The sequence below is a fragment of the Aulonocara stuartgranti genome, assembly GCF_965226115.1.
Source record: "Aulonocara stuartgranti genome assembly, chromosome: 17".
Lineage (NCBI taxonomy): Eukaryota > Metazoa > Chordata > Actinopteri > Cichliformes > Cichlidae > Aulonocara > Aulonocara stuartgranti.
In genome coordinates, this window is record NC_138953.1 from 33,613,114 (window position 1) to 33,629,065 (window position 15,952).

At 41.1% G+C, this 15,952-nt stretch overlaps 1 protein-coding gene across 4 annotated transcripts in view; it reads right to left on the reverse strand.

Moving 5' to 3' along the window:
* The window catches only part of mdfic (MyoD family inhibitor domain containing), a 56,454-nt gene that overhangs the window by 25,948 nt on the left and 14,554 nt on the right, over window positions 1–15,952 (reverse strand). The window contains exons 2-5 of one of the 4 annotated variants that reach the window (XM_082511057.1): window positions 5,105–5,279; window positions 3,193–3,419; window positions 842–1,212; window positions 342–536 (exon numbers count right to left, since the gene is read on the reverse strand). In XM_082511057.1, the coding sequence (XP_082367183.1) occupies window positions 342–435 (94 nt within the window). In that variant the 5' untranslated portion in view covers window positions 436–536; window positions 842–1,212; window positions 3,193–3,419; window positions 5,105–5,279. The remainder of the gene's footprint in view (window positions 1–341; window positions 537–841; window positions 1,213–3,192; window positions 3,420–5,104; window positions 5,280–15,952) is intronic. The other 3 variants (XM_082511059.1, XM_082511058.1, XM_082511056.1) reach the window with 3 other exon arrangements.

Genomic DNA, 15,952 nt, shown 5'->3' on the forward strand with positions numbered 1-15,952 from the left:
GCAGCTAGGATTGAAAAAAAAAACCCTCCATAAACATGTACACCAGAGGCTGGTGTTATATAGGAGTTTTTTTTCCCTTTTTTTTTTTCCTTTGGATTGGATGTTTTAAGTGGGTAAGCTTGGCTTGAATGTGGGTAAAAGGTTCATTTTAAATGTGATTGGTGGATCTGAACCAGTACAGAGCCAACATATTCTGACAAAAAGCTAATTAGATCTTACAAAAGCACCTCTCTCATCCTCCCAAACCCTCTCAAGGATAAATACACCTGACTTATGTAACTGAAATTGTACGTTTCTAAATCAATCGGTTTTCACTTTAGGTCCATCCTGTGTTTTCTTACCGTGTGTGGCTGACAGCAGGGGACTTGTCTCCTGCCCTGGGCCCTTCGCTGGCTCTGCCAGCCCATCCGGATGAAGGACAGTCTCCTTGGACATGAGACAGTCGTCTTTTGGGGGGAAACAAAACAGCAGAAGTAGTTTCTCCCTGTCCTCAGCCTTCAATGCTGTGAAAACCAACGCCTCATCATCAGCACAGGCTTGAAGACACAAATAAAAAATGTTTTAAACAAACGCGCAGGTCGCCAACTTATTCACGCAGCGAGAAAAGTGACGTCGCGCTCCAGAAAGTCTTAGTCGAAATTTCCCTTTTTGTCGTTTTTTTTTTAAACATAAACTTACTGCAAAACTTCACATGGCGTTCATTTATTCACATACACACCATTTTCTATAGGTATATATATATATATATATATATATATATATATATATATATATATATATAAAACGCTTTAATTGTTCTAAGCGTTATTTACGGCAAAAGGCGACACGAAGGACAATTTACCTTTCAAACATGACAACTCCGGTGCTTCAGAAGTGATTTATTCCCATCCTCGCTTCCTCCAACTCGTTTCCCGAGACGTTAGGAAGAGAAAGGAAACTGGGTGAAGGAGTAGCTTCGAGTCCAAAAACTTTTCCGTAAGTATAGTTGGCAGTGTAACCGGGTCTCTGCTCGGGCCAGATGTTGTTGACGTGCAAAAAAACATGAATAATAATCCTCGCGACGCCCTCGACGCTCAGTGGCGGTAGTTTACTGAGGAAAGCTGCGTCTAAAACATTTTCATCATATCCGCATTCCTGCGCCACCACAGCCAGAGAAGCCACTCTTCTCTGCCTTTGCTACTCTTGGCGGCGGAGAGGAGAACAAGGCCCTCCCTGAACATGTGTCCCCAAAAATAAAGTTAGGAAAAAGTGAGTAATCACGTAAAATATATATTTTTTCAAATATATATGTTGGCATAATAAAAAATATATACAATTTTATTTAAAAAATGAACATATTTTTGCATATGTAATAGAGTCATGAGAAATTCAAGTAAAAGTCAAAACATTTTGGTTCTCACAAGATTGCTTTCATTAGTGTCTCTTCTTCCAGGATGACAGTACTCCCACCCAAAGGGAGTGAGATGTCACTGAATGGTTTAAACACTATGACAGTGGTGGCAAATTCTCAGGTCTTTGCACTCAAGCGGTGCAGATAGTGCTCTCTGAAACCATCATCTGAAAAGCAGATGAGGGAATGTATTTTGAAGGAATTGTGTTCCATTCCTGCAGCAGACTTCCAGAGACTTGGAGAATCATTGCCAAGGCAAGCTGAAGCTGTGACATGATGACCCAGTTATTGAGACACTTATTGTTGGTTTGTGTTTTATTTTCCTTATTTTTGTAAATGAATTTGGTTTGTTTGGAAATAAAAACAGAATCCAGTGATTTCCAAATTTCACAAATCTGTATCTTATTCATATCATATGTTTAAACTGAGAAAATTGATAATTTAAATAAATTAATAGGGTCATTTTGAGTTTGATGGTGGTAACATATCTCAAAAATGTTGGTAAAAAAGTAAATGCCACTAAAAACAAACAGCTGGAGGAACACTCTGCAGCCAATTAGTTTAACTGCTAACATGTTACAAACATGACTGGGTACAATGATATATTCAAAATTTGAAGTTTTTATGAAAAACATAAACAAAAAGATGAATGATTTGTTAGTTAAAGCTTGAAAGTATATACAGGTTTTAGACCAACATATGATCCTGTGACAAAGTGGTTACACTTAAACTCAGTTACCACTTGTCCCTTAACCATATTGATAATTTATCTAAATTCATCTTTTTTTGTACAGTTGGCCATAATACTAACTTTGCTTTACATACTATCCCGGGTTGGTTTGTGGTAGCACTAGTTACATCCATTACATCTATGCATATGTTTTTAAAGCAAATACCACTAATCAACAAGTCATTTGAATTTTCTTCTGTTCACAGGTAAATTTCTAATAAATTATGTTTGCTTATGTTGCTTTGGTTATATTTACCATGTTTGTCAATTTGTTCAGGTCCTATATCTAAAACAGGTGTGTGGGAGGGGCTGCCCCAGTACCTCCTGTTTATATAGGGTTTTTGTTTAGAATCGTATTGTTTGGTCTAACCCATTTTTCAATAGTAGAGACTAATGAGGTTCAAGTGTGTGTAAAGTCCTGTATACAGCAAGTGAGATTTTACCTACCAGGCTTTAAAATGGTATGATGGAGATGCCAGAAATAAAGTACACTTAAAAGAAACTGATGCCGTTGCTGTCTACTTATCACCTTCCTTGCCACTTGGTCTACACTACCTCACAGCTCCCATCCAGATCACATCTTTTTCAAGGTCAGGCCTTGCATATTTCACCAAGATAAGACCTTCCACCCACTCAAAACATTTGCACCGCATGAAAAGAAATTTGGGTAAAAGAAGAGTCAGGATTGTTGAAAAACTAGAAAGTATATAGGTCACCTGCACCTATGACCAATTTATAACCCCCAATTAATCTAGCCCCATTGTGGCAGGAAGCAAGAGTACCCAGAAAGGATCTATGCAGACAGGGAGAACATGAAAATTCCACACAGAAAAGCCCCAGCTGGTTAGTGGATTTGAACCATCTTGCTGTAAGGCAAGAGTACCAACTACTCCACCATTGACATTTTACTTGAAATTTGACCCTCTTGGAGCATCTGTAGCTTATAACTCAAAATGTGACCAAACCTGGCAAGGCACTGTGGTGTTTTCTGTCATCTGCCTTTTCAATTATGATGTAATGGGATGGTGTTTTTTTTCTGTACAGGTACTGGCACACAGCCTTTCTTACTTACCTTCATGTTTCCCAATTTGTTTTAGTACTTCCTGTCTATGTTTTGTGTGGCAAACATTGCAAGTCATTCCTCCCATTGCTCATTCGGTTGCCAGATTGTCCTTCAAGTCACTGTCGTCAAGCTTTCCAGTTGTTCTTGCCATTCAATATTTTATTTTATCCAAGTACCTGTATGAGATTGTGGGTTGGATCTCTGTCAGCCTCAGTATTAAACTCCCATTTGCATACCTAAAGAAAATAGACAAAATAGCTGTGGTAAATCAACCACAAAGATGGACAACATGTGTCAAAAGTTGAAAACTGTAAATATGCAACAGAATAATAATCGCAACAACCTTTTTAGCTCCAACTCTATCTTTTATCTTTCTCCATTTCAATTCAAATATAATTTTCTTCACATAAATGGGAGCAGAGTCCTGTGCTGTGTCCTCTCTATAGTCAGCAGGGTATTGTTAGTGCAGATTCTTGCTGATTGCCATCATAGCCATTGAACCCTATTGGTAACAATATAAGTGAGATTTAAGCCTTGGTAACATGAGAGTGTGGAGGTGATTGATGTGAAATATGCCCTCCCTCATTGACTGGATGAACTCCATTTTCTGCTCCTAATGCAGAAATCACTCAGGGTCCCCAGCATAATGATTTACGATGAATCTGTGTCAATGTTGAACTCGGCAAACCCCACGTAATCCATCTTGCAGATATACCTACCTACCCCGCCCCACCTTGCCAGCTCTCACCCGCCCGTCCCTTGCCTTCACGATAGGAAGGTAAGGAATGTGTGTCTCTGTCTCGCTCCCTCCCTCTCTCTATGTCTATAAGTGTTGAATCCATTACAGGCCTGATGTGTAATCACAGAGGACCTCTGTGCCCCCTTAGACTGTAATTACCTGGATACAGATACTCCCTCACTCCATCCTCTAGAGCTGCTCAAAGCCAACAACTCCATTAACCAGCATGCAGTGCTTTCAGCCTGCCTGACTGGGTGCCAAATGTAGAGATACAGTTGAAAGGGGGGAAAAAAGTTAAATTTTCATTTAAATAATATGAATTTGGCCTCGGTAGTGTGTAATGGTCACAGTTCAGCTTCTGGATAAAACACAAACAGATTAAAGCCTATACTTGAAGGGTCCCTCCTCGACGTATGGTAATCTTTTGAAGACTGTACATGCAAGGTAAGTGCACCGTGAAATCAACCCCTGTTGTCAGTCTTTGTCTCTCTTACATAGTGACACTGCTGTTGCTGCTGACAAACATTATCTTGTGTGTGATCATGTGCACAGTGTCATTCCCCACTCCCTCCCTGCCTCCTTTTTTTTTTTTTTTTTCAAAATAAGTCAAAGTGGAGCTGGCTGTGTAGACACAGTGGGTTGTCACAGTGTGTCAAGCGCTGGTGTCAGCATTGCATCTGTTGCAGTCACATCTCAGAAGACACAAGGAAGCATCTCTCTGTTGACTTCATCTGTTTGTTTGGCAGCTTGCCTGATTGCTAGAGTGTGTAGTGGCGAAGAGAAGCGCCGGCTCAGTCGGTGCACACGCTGCCGACAAGTCTAATCCTCCTTTGCCGAGTAAGGAGGGAGCCCAGCCCCAAACAAATACTGCAACTCCAGGCTACCATGTATTTCATCTTCCACACTGCACACCCTCTATGTGTCTTTAATATAATTACATATATAATTTATGTATAATAAATCAATTTTCTTTTTCCTTCTAAAAAAAGAAAAAAGAAATACACATTCGTTTTTTGGTTGGAGTCATCTACCAGTTAGTGTAAAATAAAAAACAAAGATCAAACAGTGAGCTTAATTATCTGCAAAAGGTAATAAAATACATTCTCCAGCATTTTAAACACGTATCTGACATGTTGTTGTATCTCATTTCTGTAATCTGTACAAAAACCAAAGATTAAAAACCTTCAGGTCAGCATGGTGGTACAATGGTCAGCATTATCACTTTACAGCTGTAGGGTCCTGGTTCAAATCCACCAATAATTGGTGATCATAAAATGGCCATAGGTGTGAATAGTTGTATGTTGGCTCTGTGACAGACTGGTGACCTGTCCAGGATGTACTCCTTGTCCTCACGAACCTGGATTAGATAAGTGGAGGAAAATGGATGGAACTCTTTAATACACTGTTATGTGATGGTGTGTATAGTTTTTTTTAATTATTTTATATTTTTGGTTTCATAAACATTGATATTTAATTTTAGACCCTTTGACTTCAGCACAAATATTTGCTGAGCATTGATCTGATTTCCAAGAATTCGTTCATACAAACAGAGTCTGGCTAGCTCTGTATGAAAGAAAAATGGCCATAGTTAATGTCATGCTTGCAACAGCTGACTGACGAATTAGAGTTTGGTATTTCGACAGATGTCATTTGCCGCCCACCGTGAAAAAGTTGACCAATCGTCATGCTAGCTAGCTTAGTTAGCTAGCCATATCCAAAATTCACCACGATGTGCTAATTTTGGCTAGCAAAAAACAGTCCTATAATAAACTGGATTATCCTTACCTGTGATTTCTGCCATGAGCCCAGTACACAGTAAGTAATAAAAAAGATCACCCCAGTACAGTAGGCATGTTATTAGTAGTAAGGTGTTTTAACATAAGATTCCAGTAGTGTTAACTGAGTTTCAAAACAAGGCTCTGCAGATTTCTGGAACCTCTTCCTAAACTTAATTTAATCCTAGAGGTTTCTAAGCTAACTAGCACCTTCCTCCATATATATACACATATATATCACTAATAAACAACCTTTTTGTTGTGATTGTTTGATTTAAACTTTTATATATGTAAAGGATTTCATTTTCCCCGAATGCTCAATGCAGCTTTGAAAATATTCATAATGGGACTGCAAAGCTTTAGCATTCCAAGTATATAGTTAGGTGATCTGTATGATTAACTGTGAGTCTCCACTCTTATCATGAGCTTGCTAATCTCATTTGTTTTTCGAGGAAACTTTTGTACAACTCTTTCAGAAACTGAGCTGACAATGAGAGATAGCTTTAGGACAGAATATCTGTAATTAGCCCTAATGAGCTTATTTCTTAGCACCCTGCAGTTGTAATAGAAATGCAAAAATTGGCCCACATTGCTCTCTGCATTGACTTTAATGGCCAGGCGAAAGAGTTGAGCTGTCATTTTGAACAGCAAGAACAGGCACCTGTACCTGAACAAATCTTCAAAGATTTTACACAGAAGTCCATGCAGAATGAGTAGAACTTAATAAGGAAAGCTCTTTGAAGCTGACCGTGACACCAGCTGAACCTTGACACCCTCACATGATTAATAGTATTATGGTAAGTCCTTTTTTCTTCTTTTTTTTCTCCAAGCAAAAGATTGTTTGAGGCTGTCTGATCAAAACATTCAACCTTTTATTGGTCCAACTGTCAAAAAAGAGAGACTTTGTATTTGGCACGGAATTAATCTGTCTGGATGGGAAATGAACACGAATGGACATAAATTTATGGACTCATTAAAGAAACTTTTCTTCATGATTAGAATGAACCCTGTTGCAGCAACTGATTAGGATTTTGATGCTAATAAACTACCTATTTTTATTTAATTACTTAAAACTCTAGGAGTGGAATAGAGACTGACTTTCTGCTTATATAGATGCACATCTGGAATCCAAGTCTGGAGTGTGAAACCACACGTAATCAGTTGCAAATGTTCACACAAAAGGACCAGAGTTCATAAATATGTACTGCTTGGATAAAGGCAGAGAATAACAGGTGATTGACGATTAAAAATGACATTAAGAACCAAGGAGCCCACTCGGCGGGTTATCACAATGGCTTGGGCCAGGCAATGCAGAATCCACATGTGCCTGCATTGCAGCTTTCGAGAGCATTCAAAATGACTTCGCCTGTTGAAGAATATGAGATCAAAGCTGACGCCCATCTGTAATTAATTGAAATTTATTGACAATCATCCAAAGCCACTGAGACAGCAGCTGTGTTTGACCCATCATTCAGGCTCATTGGCTTGTCATATGCTGATATTTTGATGATATGTGGAAACTGGAGAAAGGTGGAAACTGGTTTATTATTTAGGTTTTAATGCAGACCACTTGATATGAGGAACATAAACTCGCACACTCTACCCTCCCATGTTTTCCGGCACAATAAGCCCATCTTGTTAGTCACATTTTCATTTTAATACTTTTACACTGACAGTTCTAACATCTACTTTACATTATGTACATGCCACTAAGGTTCACAGAGATAGTTACTTATATGACCAGAGATCACTCAGATTTTGCAGAAAGTGCACACAATACTTCAACTCAATGAGAAAGTGCAGCTTAGCTTTATAGCTCAGTCATATGAGAGTGACACTGGGACAGTGCAAGCAGGAAAAATGGGTCATATTCCAGGGATTGCATAGCATTTGCTGTTGGAGACTGATTACAAGTAGTTGTGGTGTCCAACTGGTTCCCCAGAGGTTGAGTGTACGACACCCTCAATTTCCGGGTAACCACTTTCAGTGGCAAGGCAGTTACAGAGGTTGCCTTGTGGGAGAAGATCTCTACCCAGACACTGGCGGTCTGATGTTTTCAATTTTTCAAACTGCAATTTAATTTATAAATGCTTACAAATTGCCAACATGTTGCAATCACGTCAGTTTGCAGTTAAACTGCTGTCCTGAAGCAACTTTGTGATGGGGTTTTTTTTCTCAGATCTGTAAGATTCTGGCTGGACTCTGAATGTAAGTAGTTAATGTGATTTTTTTTTTTTTGCATATACACAGCAACCCCCATTCAATTCCAAACTGATAGCAAACTGATTCAATGTTAATGCCATTTTATCGCCCTTGAGGCAACAAAGTCACGCTGACGACAGTAGCACGAATCTCAAAGGCAATGAGAATGCAGGTTCGTTGAATATGATTTCAGTAGTTTTGGTCATGTTGAGGTTTCCATCCACTGTTTTCTATGTGACTGCAGCATTAATGAAACTCATTATGTTTCATACTTTTTTGTTTTTGTAGTTCTCACCCAAATTTACCTAAATGAATGAATCAATTACCCACACGTTAGATTTCTACTCCTGAAAGTTTTGTGTCTTCTTTGTCCTTTGCTGCCTTTGTTGCTCAATGTGGAATGATAATCAAAAAAATGTCAGACTGTTTGGATTTCTATGATCCTTTACAGAAGCTATTAGCATAAACCATAAGCCAAGCTAAAGCGACACTGGCTAAAATCACAGTGGGATCCTTATTTGTAAAGGCATGACGCCTCATAGCCTGTGTGTCCTGCTTTGAGGTTTCCAACATGATGCCAGCACATGCCCCTGAGTCCTGTTAGTAAAACCCCCCTGGGTTGAAGCAGATCAGATTTTACCCAGAGGCACGCGCAGCCACCCGCAAACACACGCATTCAAAAGAATACACAAACAAAGCACAAATATTCTCCAACATTCAGAACTCACTGACTGTCACACGCACAGACACACACACAGAGAGACACTTCCCTGAACCCTCCTTCACAGTCCACAAACATACCTATTTCTTGATTAATTCGATGCCCTGCCTAAGCTTCCTAAATTATGCTTTGACATAGGTTATAATTAAATAAGACAAATTTGGGAAGTGTATGAAATCTCTCATTTTCTGAACAGAAATGTGAGTTTTAATTTACGTCATGCCGAGAAAAGCTGCGGTCACCTGCAGAGAGCCAATTCACTGTGCATCGCTCGGTGCATGATGTCTGGCTCGGACAGAATGCGTCGTTAAAACAAAAACCCCTATGCCAATTTATGGAATAGCGGTCAAATATTTATCCAGTTGATGAGCTGGGCTGTGTGTTCCTCCCTGACAATAATTAAAGACAAACCAAAGCTAAAGGTGAGCAGCAGCCATGACATAATTTCACAACGACCCAGTCTGAATGAGAGGGTAGTGGACAGTATAAAAGCACAGATTTTTCCTTGTCTTGATGAATGCATGTGAAGCAGGATGGGACAGGGATGTGTGAGGCAGCTTTGATTGTTTGATCCTGTTTGCATGAGCTGATCCATGATGGGTAAACATCCGAAACTGTAGAGGGACTGCTTATATAAACTGACCTGTGCAACAGCTGTGGCGGGAATAAGCACTGTCACTCCAGAAAACTGAAATAAATGAGCTTGCCTTGTTGATCCGAACTGTCGCCTCCCACCAAGCCACAACAAACCCTGCTCGACATGACACAGTGGAATCCTAGTCTTAATTCTCTCATCTGGAAAAAAGGAGTATATTCCCCATCTTCTACTGCACATACACAATAGACTTCAAAAGATGTGAGATTGTGCCTCTATGCCTCTATGGTTGCCTGCTACTCCCCCAGTGGAAGCTATTGAGATGTATACATGAATGGGTATGAATGGGATGTTGGGTTGTGTGTTGTGGGAAGGGCCTGTTGTGAGATCTGGGGTTTCTCAGACAGGGATCACAGCCTGAGGTGCTGCGTGTGTCCAATGAACAGTGCTCAGCACCATGGGATAATAATGAGAGCAGAGCAGTTCTGAAAATCAATAAACTGCTTGAGCTCTCCTTGGTCTCCTTCGTAGAGAAATAACAGGATGCTAGAGTCTATCTATGTCTCTTTATTTTTCTGTCTGGCTCTTTTAATACTCTCTTTCTTCAGCTTCTGCTTTATATAGACACGGTTACGGGGGGGGGAGCAGAAAAAGTGGAGTCCATACAGTAAACACTGACATATTTAGTCTTTCCACGGGGAGGATATTTTTCTGTAGCCTATCTCGCGGTTAAATATGCCCTTATAAATGTCACAACTAATCCATGGACTCCCAGCATTAATGTGAAGATTGCACAGCTTGCATGGAAACAAGTCAGGATGGGAGAAAAGGGGGGATTTTGCAAATCTCCCATCAAAGTTGTCTAATTATGTTAATCAAGAATTCTCCAAATGTCAGCATCGCTGGAGAGGAAGAGATTTGGAGAGAGCGTACACTGTAAATGATGAATCAACCAATCAACCAGACCGCAACGATAGTAATGACAGTTAAAGTTAGACATACAAAAAGAGTCGGCCTTAAATAATAGGCGCACTTCAACAGTGAACACATGAATTAACGCGAAGAATCAATTTATTGCAAGATAAATATTTTCTTATGCTGAATTGGCATCGGTTTTGCTCCGTGTTTATGGGAATAAAGAACTGAGGAATCTGCCAACAGTTTAACAAATGACATCCAAGTCCCAGATAGAAAAAAAATAATTGAACCATGTGAGAAATAAAAATTGTTTCTTTTCTTTTCACCATTTAAACTTTTCAAATATTATGTTAATATTATGTTAATATAATATTATGAATCACAGGTTATTTTCCCTAAAATGACAAAAGAGCCCTTGACCTTGAGTACCACTTGGAATTAATTTTTTTCTTTTTTCTTTTTTGTAAATTAAGTTTGTTTCTATTGTATGAAACTACATGCTCAATGGCTAGTAAGCTATCAGTTTTTATTACAACCAAGATCGTAAAGATAGAACGCTGAACTCGAGATGTGAAAGCGGAACTTCAGAAGGCAGCTTGTAATCTTAAATTGAAAAAAGCTAGCTGTTGGTTCTGTTTTTATTCTTCGAGCAAAGCTAAATATTGCATGGTTTAAACATCATAATTAATATACAGACACTAGCACTCATATTTGCTAATTTTTATTGCTAACTTGATAGATGCTATTTCGTTACCTTTGGGAAGAATAACTTCATTTCCCCCTTTCTCAGTGCTAGCTTAGCTTAGCTGCTCATTGCCCATTTATTGTCACTTCTAGCGTATTTCGGGTAAAAACCTGGGGAAAATATTTTGGTTTAACTCTTAAAACAAATGAGCATATATTCAGTATCACCAGTGTCTACTCTATTATATTACAGTTTTTAGCATATTTTGGGTAAAAGCTTAGGAATATATTTTAACTTATGTTTATCAAGAAAGCAAATCGGCGTTTTATTCATTATCAGCAGGATCTACTATATTGCGTTGTTCTCAAAATATCTATGAGCCTGGATATTTTAGCTTTAAATATGCTCACATGTCCAGTAATTTGTAAGTCGACAATTGAAAAAAAAGTGAGAAAAATGACAACACAAAGGAAGTCGTAATTTAATCATCCGCAAAATAAAATATTACAGTGCACAGTGCTTTCACACTCTATAAAGCTCCACGATCTGTGTAGCACGCATTAAAAACAATCATGCTGTTTATTGTGTTTGCTATAATTAGATCTTTATCAGCGGGAGGCTTTCTCCCCTCTGATTCTCTAATTTGATACAGTAGCGTGTGCCACAGGTTAGCCACATGGGGAGGAAACATTAATCTAATACAAGAATTCATTCAAAACTCCAGGGGATCTCCGCTAAGTGTTGCAATCTTTGGCTATTAAATTAATGCTGTTGTTTGTTTCATGATGGAATAAATAGGATATGCATGATGAATTAGTTAGTTTGCCGAAGACAGCGTCAATGAGACACAGTAATGGATGTATATGTATAATATTAGATAAGTAGCAGATGGAAATTTAAATCCAATCTCATCACTTTATTTTAGTCTTTATATAATTTTGTTGGAGTGAATCACTTTGAGCCCTGGAGCTTTTCTATGATATACAATCAGTCCAAATACACATGAATAATTTGTTAGCTATATTGCCTGGCACACTTGTAGTTCATGATTACTGACTGCATTAAATCCAGACTGTTAAAACTCCTTTTACATTCATTTAAAATCTAATGACACAAGAGTGCCTAAACAGGAATTTGTCCTTTGTTTTTCTTCTTTTGAAGAGGACCAACTCTAAGTCCTGACTGCCACCAACATGGCAGCCTTTCTTTAGACACTTATAGAGACTGATAATTCCCATAACACCGCAGACCTCAGTGGAATGGGCTTGAGCTCGACGCAAAATTATACCTCATTTGCATGTCATTAGGAAAATAGAAGCCACCTCCCCTTGTGGATTTAACCTCTTATAAATATATTTAAATATATAAATATCATGAATATATTAATTGACACGGACATCACAACATAATCACTAAAAACACACACACGCACATGTGGAAACAGTGGAGTCGCTTTTGGGCGAGACATGCGTGCAGACGGCTCTGAACACACCTGGAAACATGTTTCGATGCGCACACACACACGCACGCAAACAAAAATCATTACTGCCTCTGCACACATTTCAACCAACTTATCCCTGACCTTCTCATAAACACACGCAGAGAGATCCACACTCCACCCTCTATAAAATAGTCACACATTCTTCCTCGCCACCCACACCTCCCTGCATGTCATATAAACCTAGCCCTCTTTCTGTCTTTCTCTTCTTTTCCCCTTTTCTTCCTCGCCTTTTCTCTCTGTTTTCATGGATCAGCGGAGAGAGCAATTACATCAGCGTCGGTCTGACGGCCTGGAGATGAAGAGCTGTGTGGTTATGGGCAAACACCTGGCCATGGTTAGAGGAGCGGAGCAGGACCAGAAGTAGAAAGAGGAGGAGGAGGAGATGCAGTGTAGACAGATGTGCTGCAGGTTCTTTGGGCTATGGGGAGGCCTAGAAGCCCACTGAGTTTTGTGTGTGTGTGTGTGTGCATGTTAGGGGTTGAATTGTGATGGGAAGCACTGAAGCACAAGCGTGAGAACCCACAAGATGTGTGTGCGTGTGTCTGTTTGTAAATCGTGTGAGTGTGGTTGAGTCGAGTCAGTGAAGCCGTTAAACAACCCCCCATCACAAGCAGTTAACATTACAATCGCTCACAGCAGTCAAAACTCCGCACCACCAAAGTTTCAGGCTATCCATTCAGCATGCGTCTGCCTTTTCACTTATTGACAGAGTCACGGCCATTTGCATTACAAAAGGAAACTGTATGAAAATATTCACAAAACATGTCATCTGTGATATGGCTTCAAAATGCTTCAAACATGCCCAAAATCATTGGGAGAAAGAAAAAAAAAAACCACACTGAAATACAACAGTAAAGCGGGCAATAGAATGTAAAACACTTGCTGTGCCTCCATTTCCTCCAATCTGTTGCTGAGGGATATTTAACTTTAATGTGGAGACAAAAGGAAAGAAAAAGAGGAAAAGTGTGTGAAAGAAAGTGGCGGCATTGAAAGAAACTGAACAATAAAGGAGGGGAAAGAGTGAGTTAGTGAAGTTGCGTGAGGATCACAGGTCTGCTCTTTGACCTCAGACTAACCTCAAAGAGTCCTCAGACAGACATGTGGTAGCCATCTGGCCTGGCTAACCATGCTATTATATCTGGTGATTTATACTTAAGTGTTACTTGAATTATGCTGCTATGGCTGATTTAGCTTTAGTTTTGCTTACGGCTCAAGTTCGTTAAACTCTCACTTCCAGTGACAGTGTGTCATACATAAATGGGCATTTTGAGTTTTATACACACGTGGTTAAGATAAGATAACCTTTATTAGTCCCACACGTGGGAAATTTGTTTTGTCACAGCAGGAAGTGGACAGTGCAAAAGTTATGACGCAAAAATTAGAATACAATAAGAATAAATACAGTACACAGCTGTACAGAATAGAATAAAATAATATACTATATACAGTAGAATAAAATAGAATAAAAATATACAATAAGATAAAAATAGAATACGAATGCTATATACAACTGAGTAAAAATACAACGATGCCAGAAAAGATTATTGCACTTAGTGTTATTGCACATGTGTGGATGTGTGTGTTTGTTCAGTTAAAGTCTTTGTTGTGGAGTCTGACAGCAGTGGGGAGGAAAGACCTGCGAAATCTCTCCGTCCCACACCGTGGGTGCCGCAGTCTCCCACTGAAGGAGCTGCTCAGTGCTGTCACAGTCTGCTGCATGGGGTGGGAGACGTTGTCCAACAGGGATGACAGCTTAGCCGCCATTCTCCTGTCACTCACCACCTCCACTGGGTCCAGAGGGCATCCTAGAACAGAGCTGGCCCTTCGGATCACCCTGTTCAGTCTCTTCCTGTCCCCAGCAGAGATGCTGCCGCCCCAGCAGACCACACCATAAAAGATAGCAGAAGCCACCACAGAGTCATAGAAGGTCTTCAGGAGTGGGCCCTCCACCCCAAACGACCTGAGTCTCCGCAGCAGGTACAGCCTGCTCTGCCCTTTCCTGTAGAGGGCGTCTGAGTTATGAGTCCAGTCCAGTCTGTTGTTCAGATGAACACCAAGGTACCTGTAGCTGTCCACAGCCTCAATGTCCATACCGTGGATGTTCAGTGGTTGCAGTGGAGAATGCTTGTGCCTGCGGAAGTCTACCACCAGCTCCTTGGTTTTACTGGCGTTGATCTGGAGGTAGTTCAGCTGGCACCAGTCCACAAAGTCTTGAGTCAGTCCTCTGTACTCCTTGTCGTCCCCATCAGTGATGAGGCCGACTATTGCAGAGTCATCAGAGAACTTCTGCAGGAAGCACTGGGTGGAATTGTGGGAGAAGTCTGCAGTGTAGATGGTGAAGAGGAACGGAGCCAGAACCGTTCCCTGTGGGGCCCCCGTACTGCAGACGACCCTGTCCGACACACAGCCCTGAGTCCTCACATACTGTGGTCGGTCGGTGAGGTAGTCCAGGATCCAGGTAGTGAGGTGATGGTCCACTCCAGAGTTCTCCAGCTTGTCCTTCAGAACCGAGGGAAGAATAGTGTTGAAGGCACTGGAGAAATCAAAGAACATGATTCTCACAGTGCTTCCAGCGGTCTCCAGGTGAGCGAGGGAACGATGTAGGAGGTGAATGACGGCATCATCCGCTCCAATGCCAGGCTGGTAGGCAAACTGAAGTGGGTCCAGTGATGAGCTTGTTAGGCGCCGAAGCTGAGCCAGGACCAACCGCTCCAGGGTCTTCATCAGGTGGGATGTCAGAGCCACCGGCCTGTAGCTGTTGAGGTCCTTGGGGCATGAAGTCTTTGGCACTGGTACAACACAGGAGGTTTTCCAGAGCTGTGGGACTCTTCCCAACCTCAGGCTCAGGTTGAAGAGGTGCTCCATCACCCCACACAGTTGGTCCGCGCAGGACCTGACGACCCTCGAGCTGATGCCATCTGGGCCCGCTGCCTTCTTGCCATTAATCCTCCTCAGTTCCCTCCTAACCTGGGTGGTTGAGAGAGACAGGCTGGAGCCTTGTGTTGAGTGTGTATTGGATGCTGTTGTTGGGGGTGGGGGGGAGTGAGCAGGGTGAATAGAGGAGGTGTGAAGTGTCTGAGGTGGAACAGCAGCAGTGGGGGTGGGTGAGTCTGCAGCCGATGTTGCAGACTGCCTCATGGCTGAATCAAATCTGTTGAAGAAATGATTCAGTTCATTTGCCCATCTCACATCCCTCCCAGGCAGAGAGTTCTGCTGTTTGTGGCCTGAGATGGTTCTGAGGCCTCTCCAGACTTCACCAACGTTGTTTTGCTGAAGCTGGTTCTCCATCTTCTGCCTGTAGCTGTCCTTCCCATTCCTTATCAGTCCCCTCAACTCTCTCTGCACCCTTTTCAACTCCTCTTTGTCTTTGGATTTGAAGGCCCTCCTCTTCTGCTTGAGGACAGCTTTAATTTCTGGGGTAATCCAAGGTTTGTTGTTGGAGAAACACCGTACAGTCCTGGTAGGTACGGTGTTATCCACACAGAAATTAATATAGTCAGTAATGCATGTAGTAAGGCTGTCGATGTCCTCTCCATGGTCGTCACAGATCACCTCCCACACAGTCGACTCAAAACAGTCCTTAAGAGCCTCCTCGCTCTCCTCTGACCATCTCTGCACTGTGCGGGTGGCTGG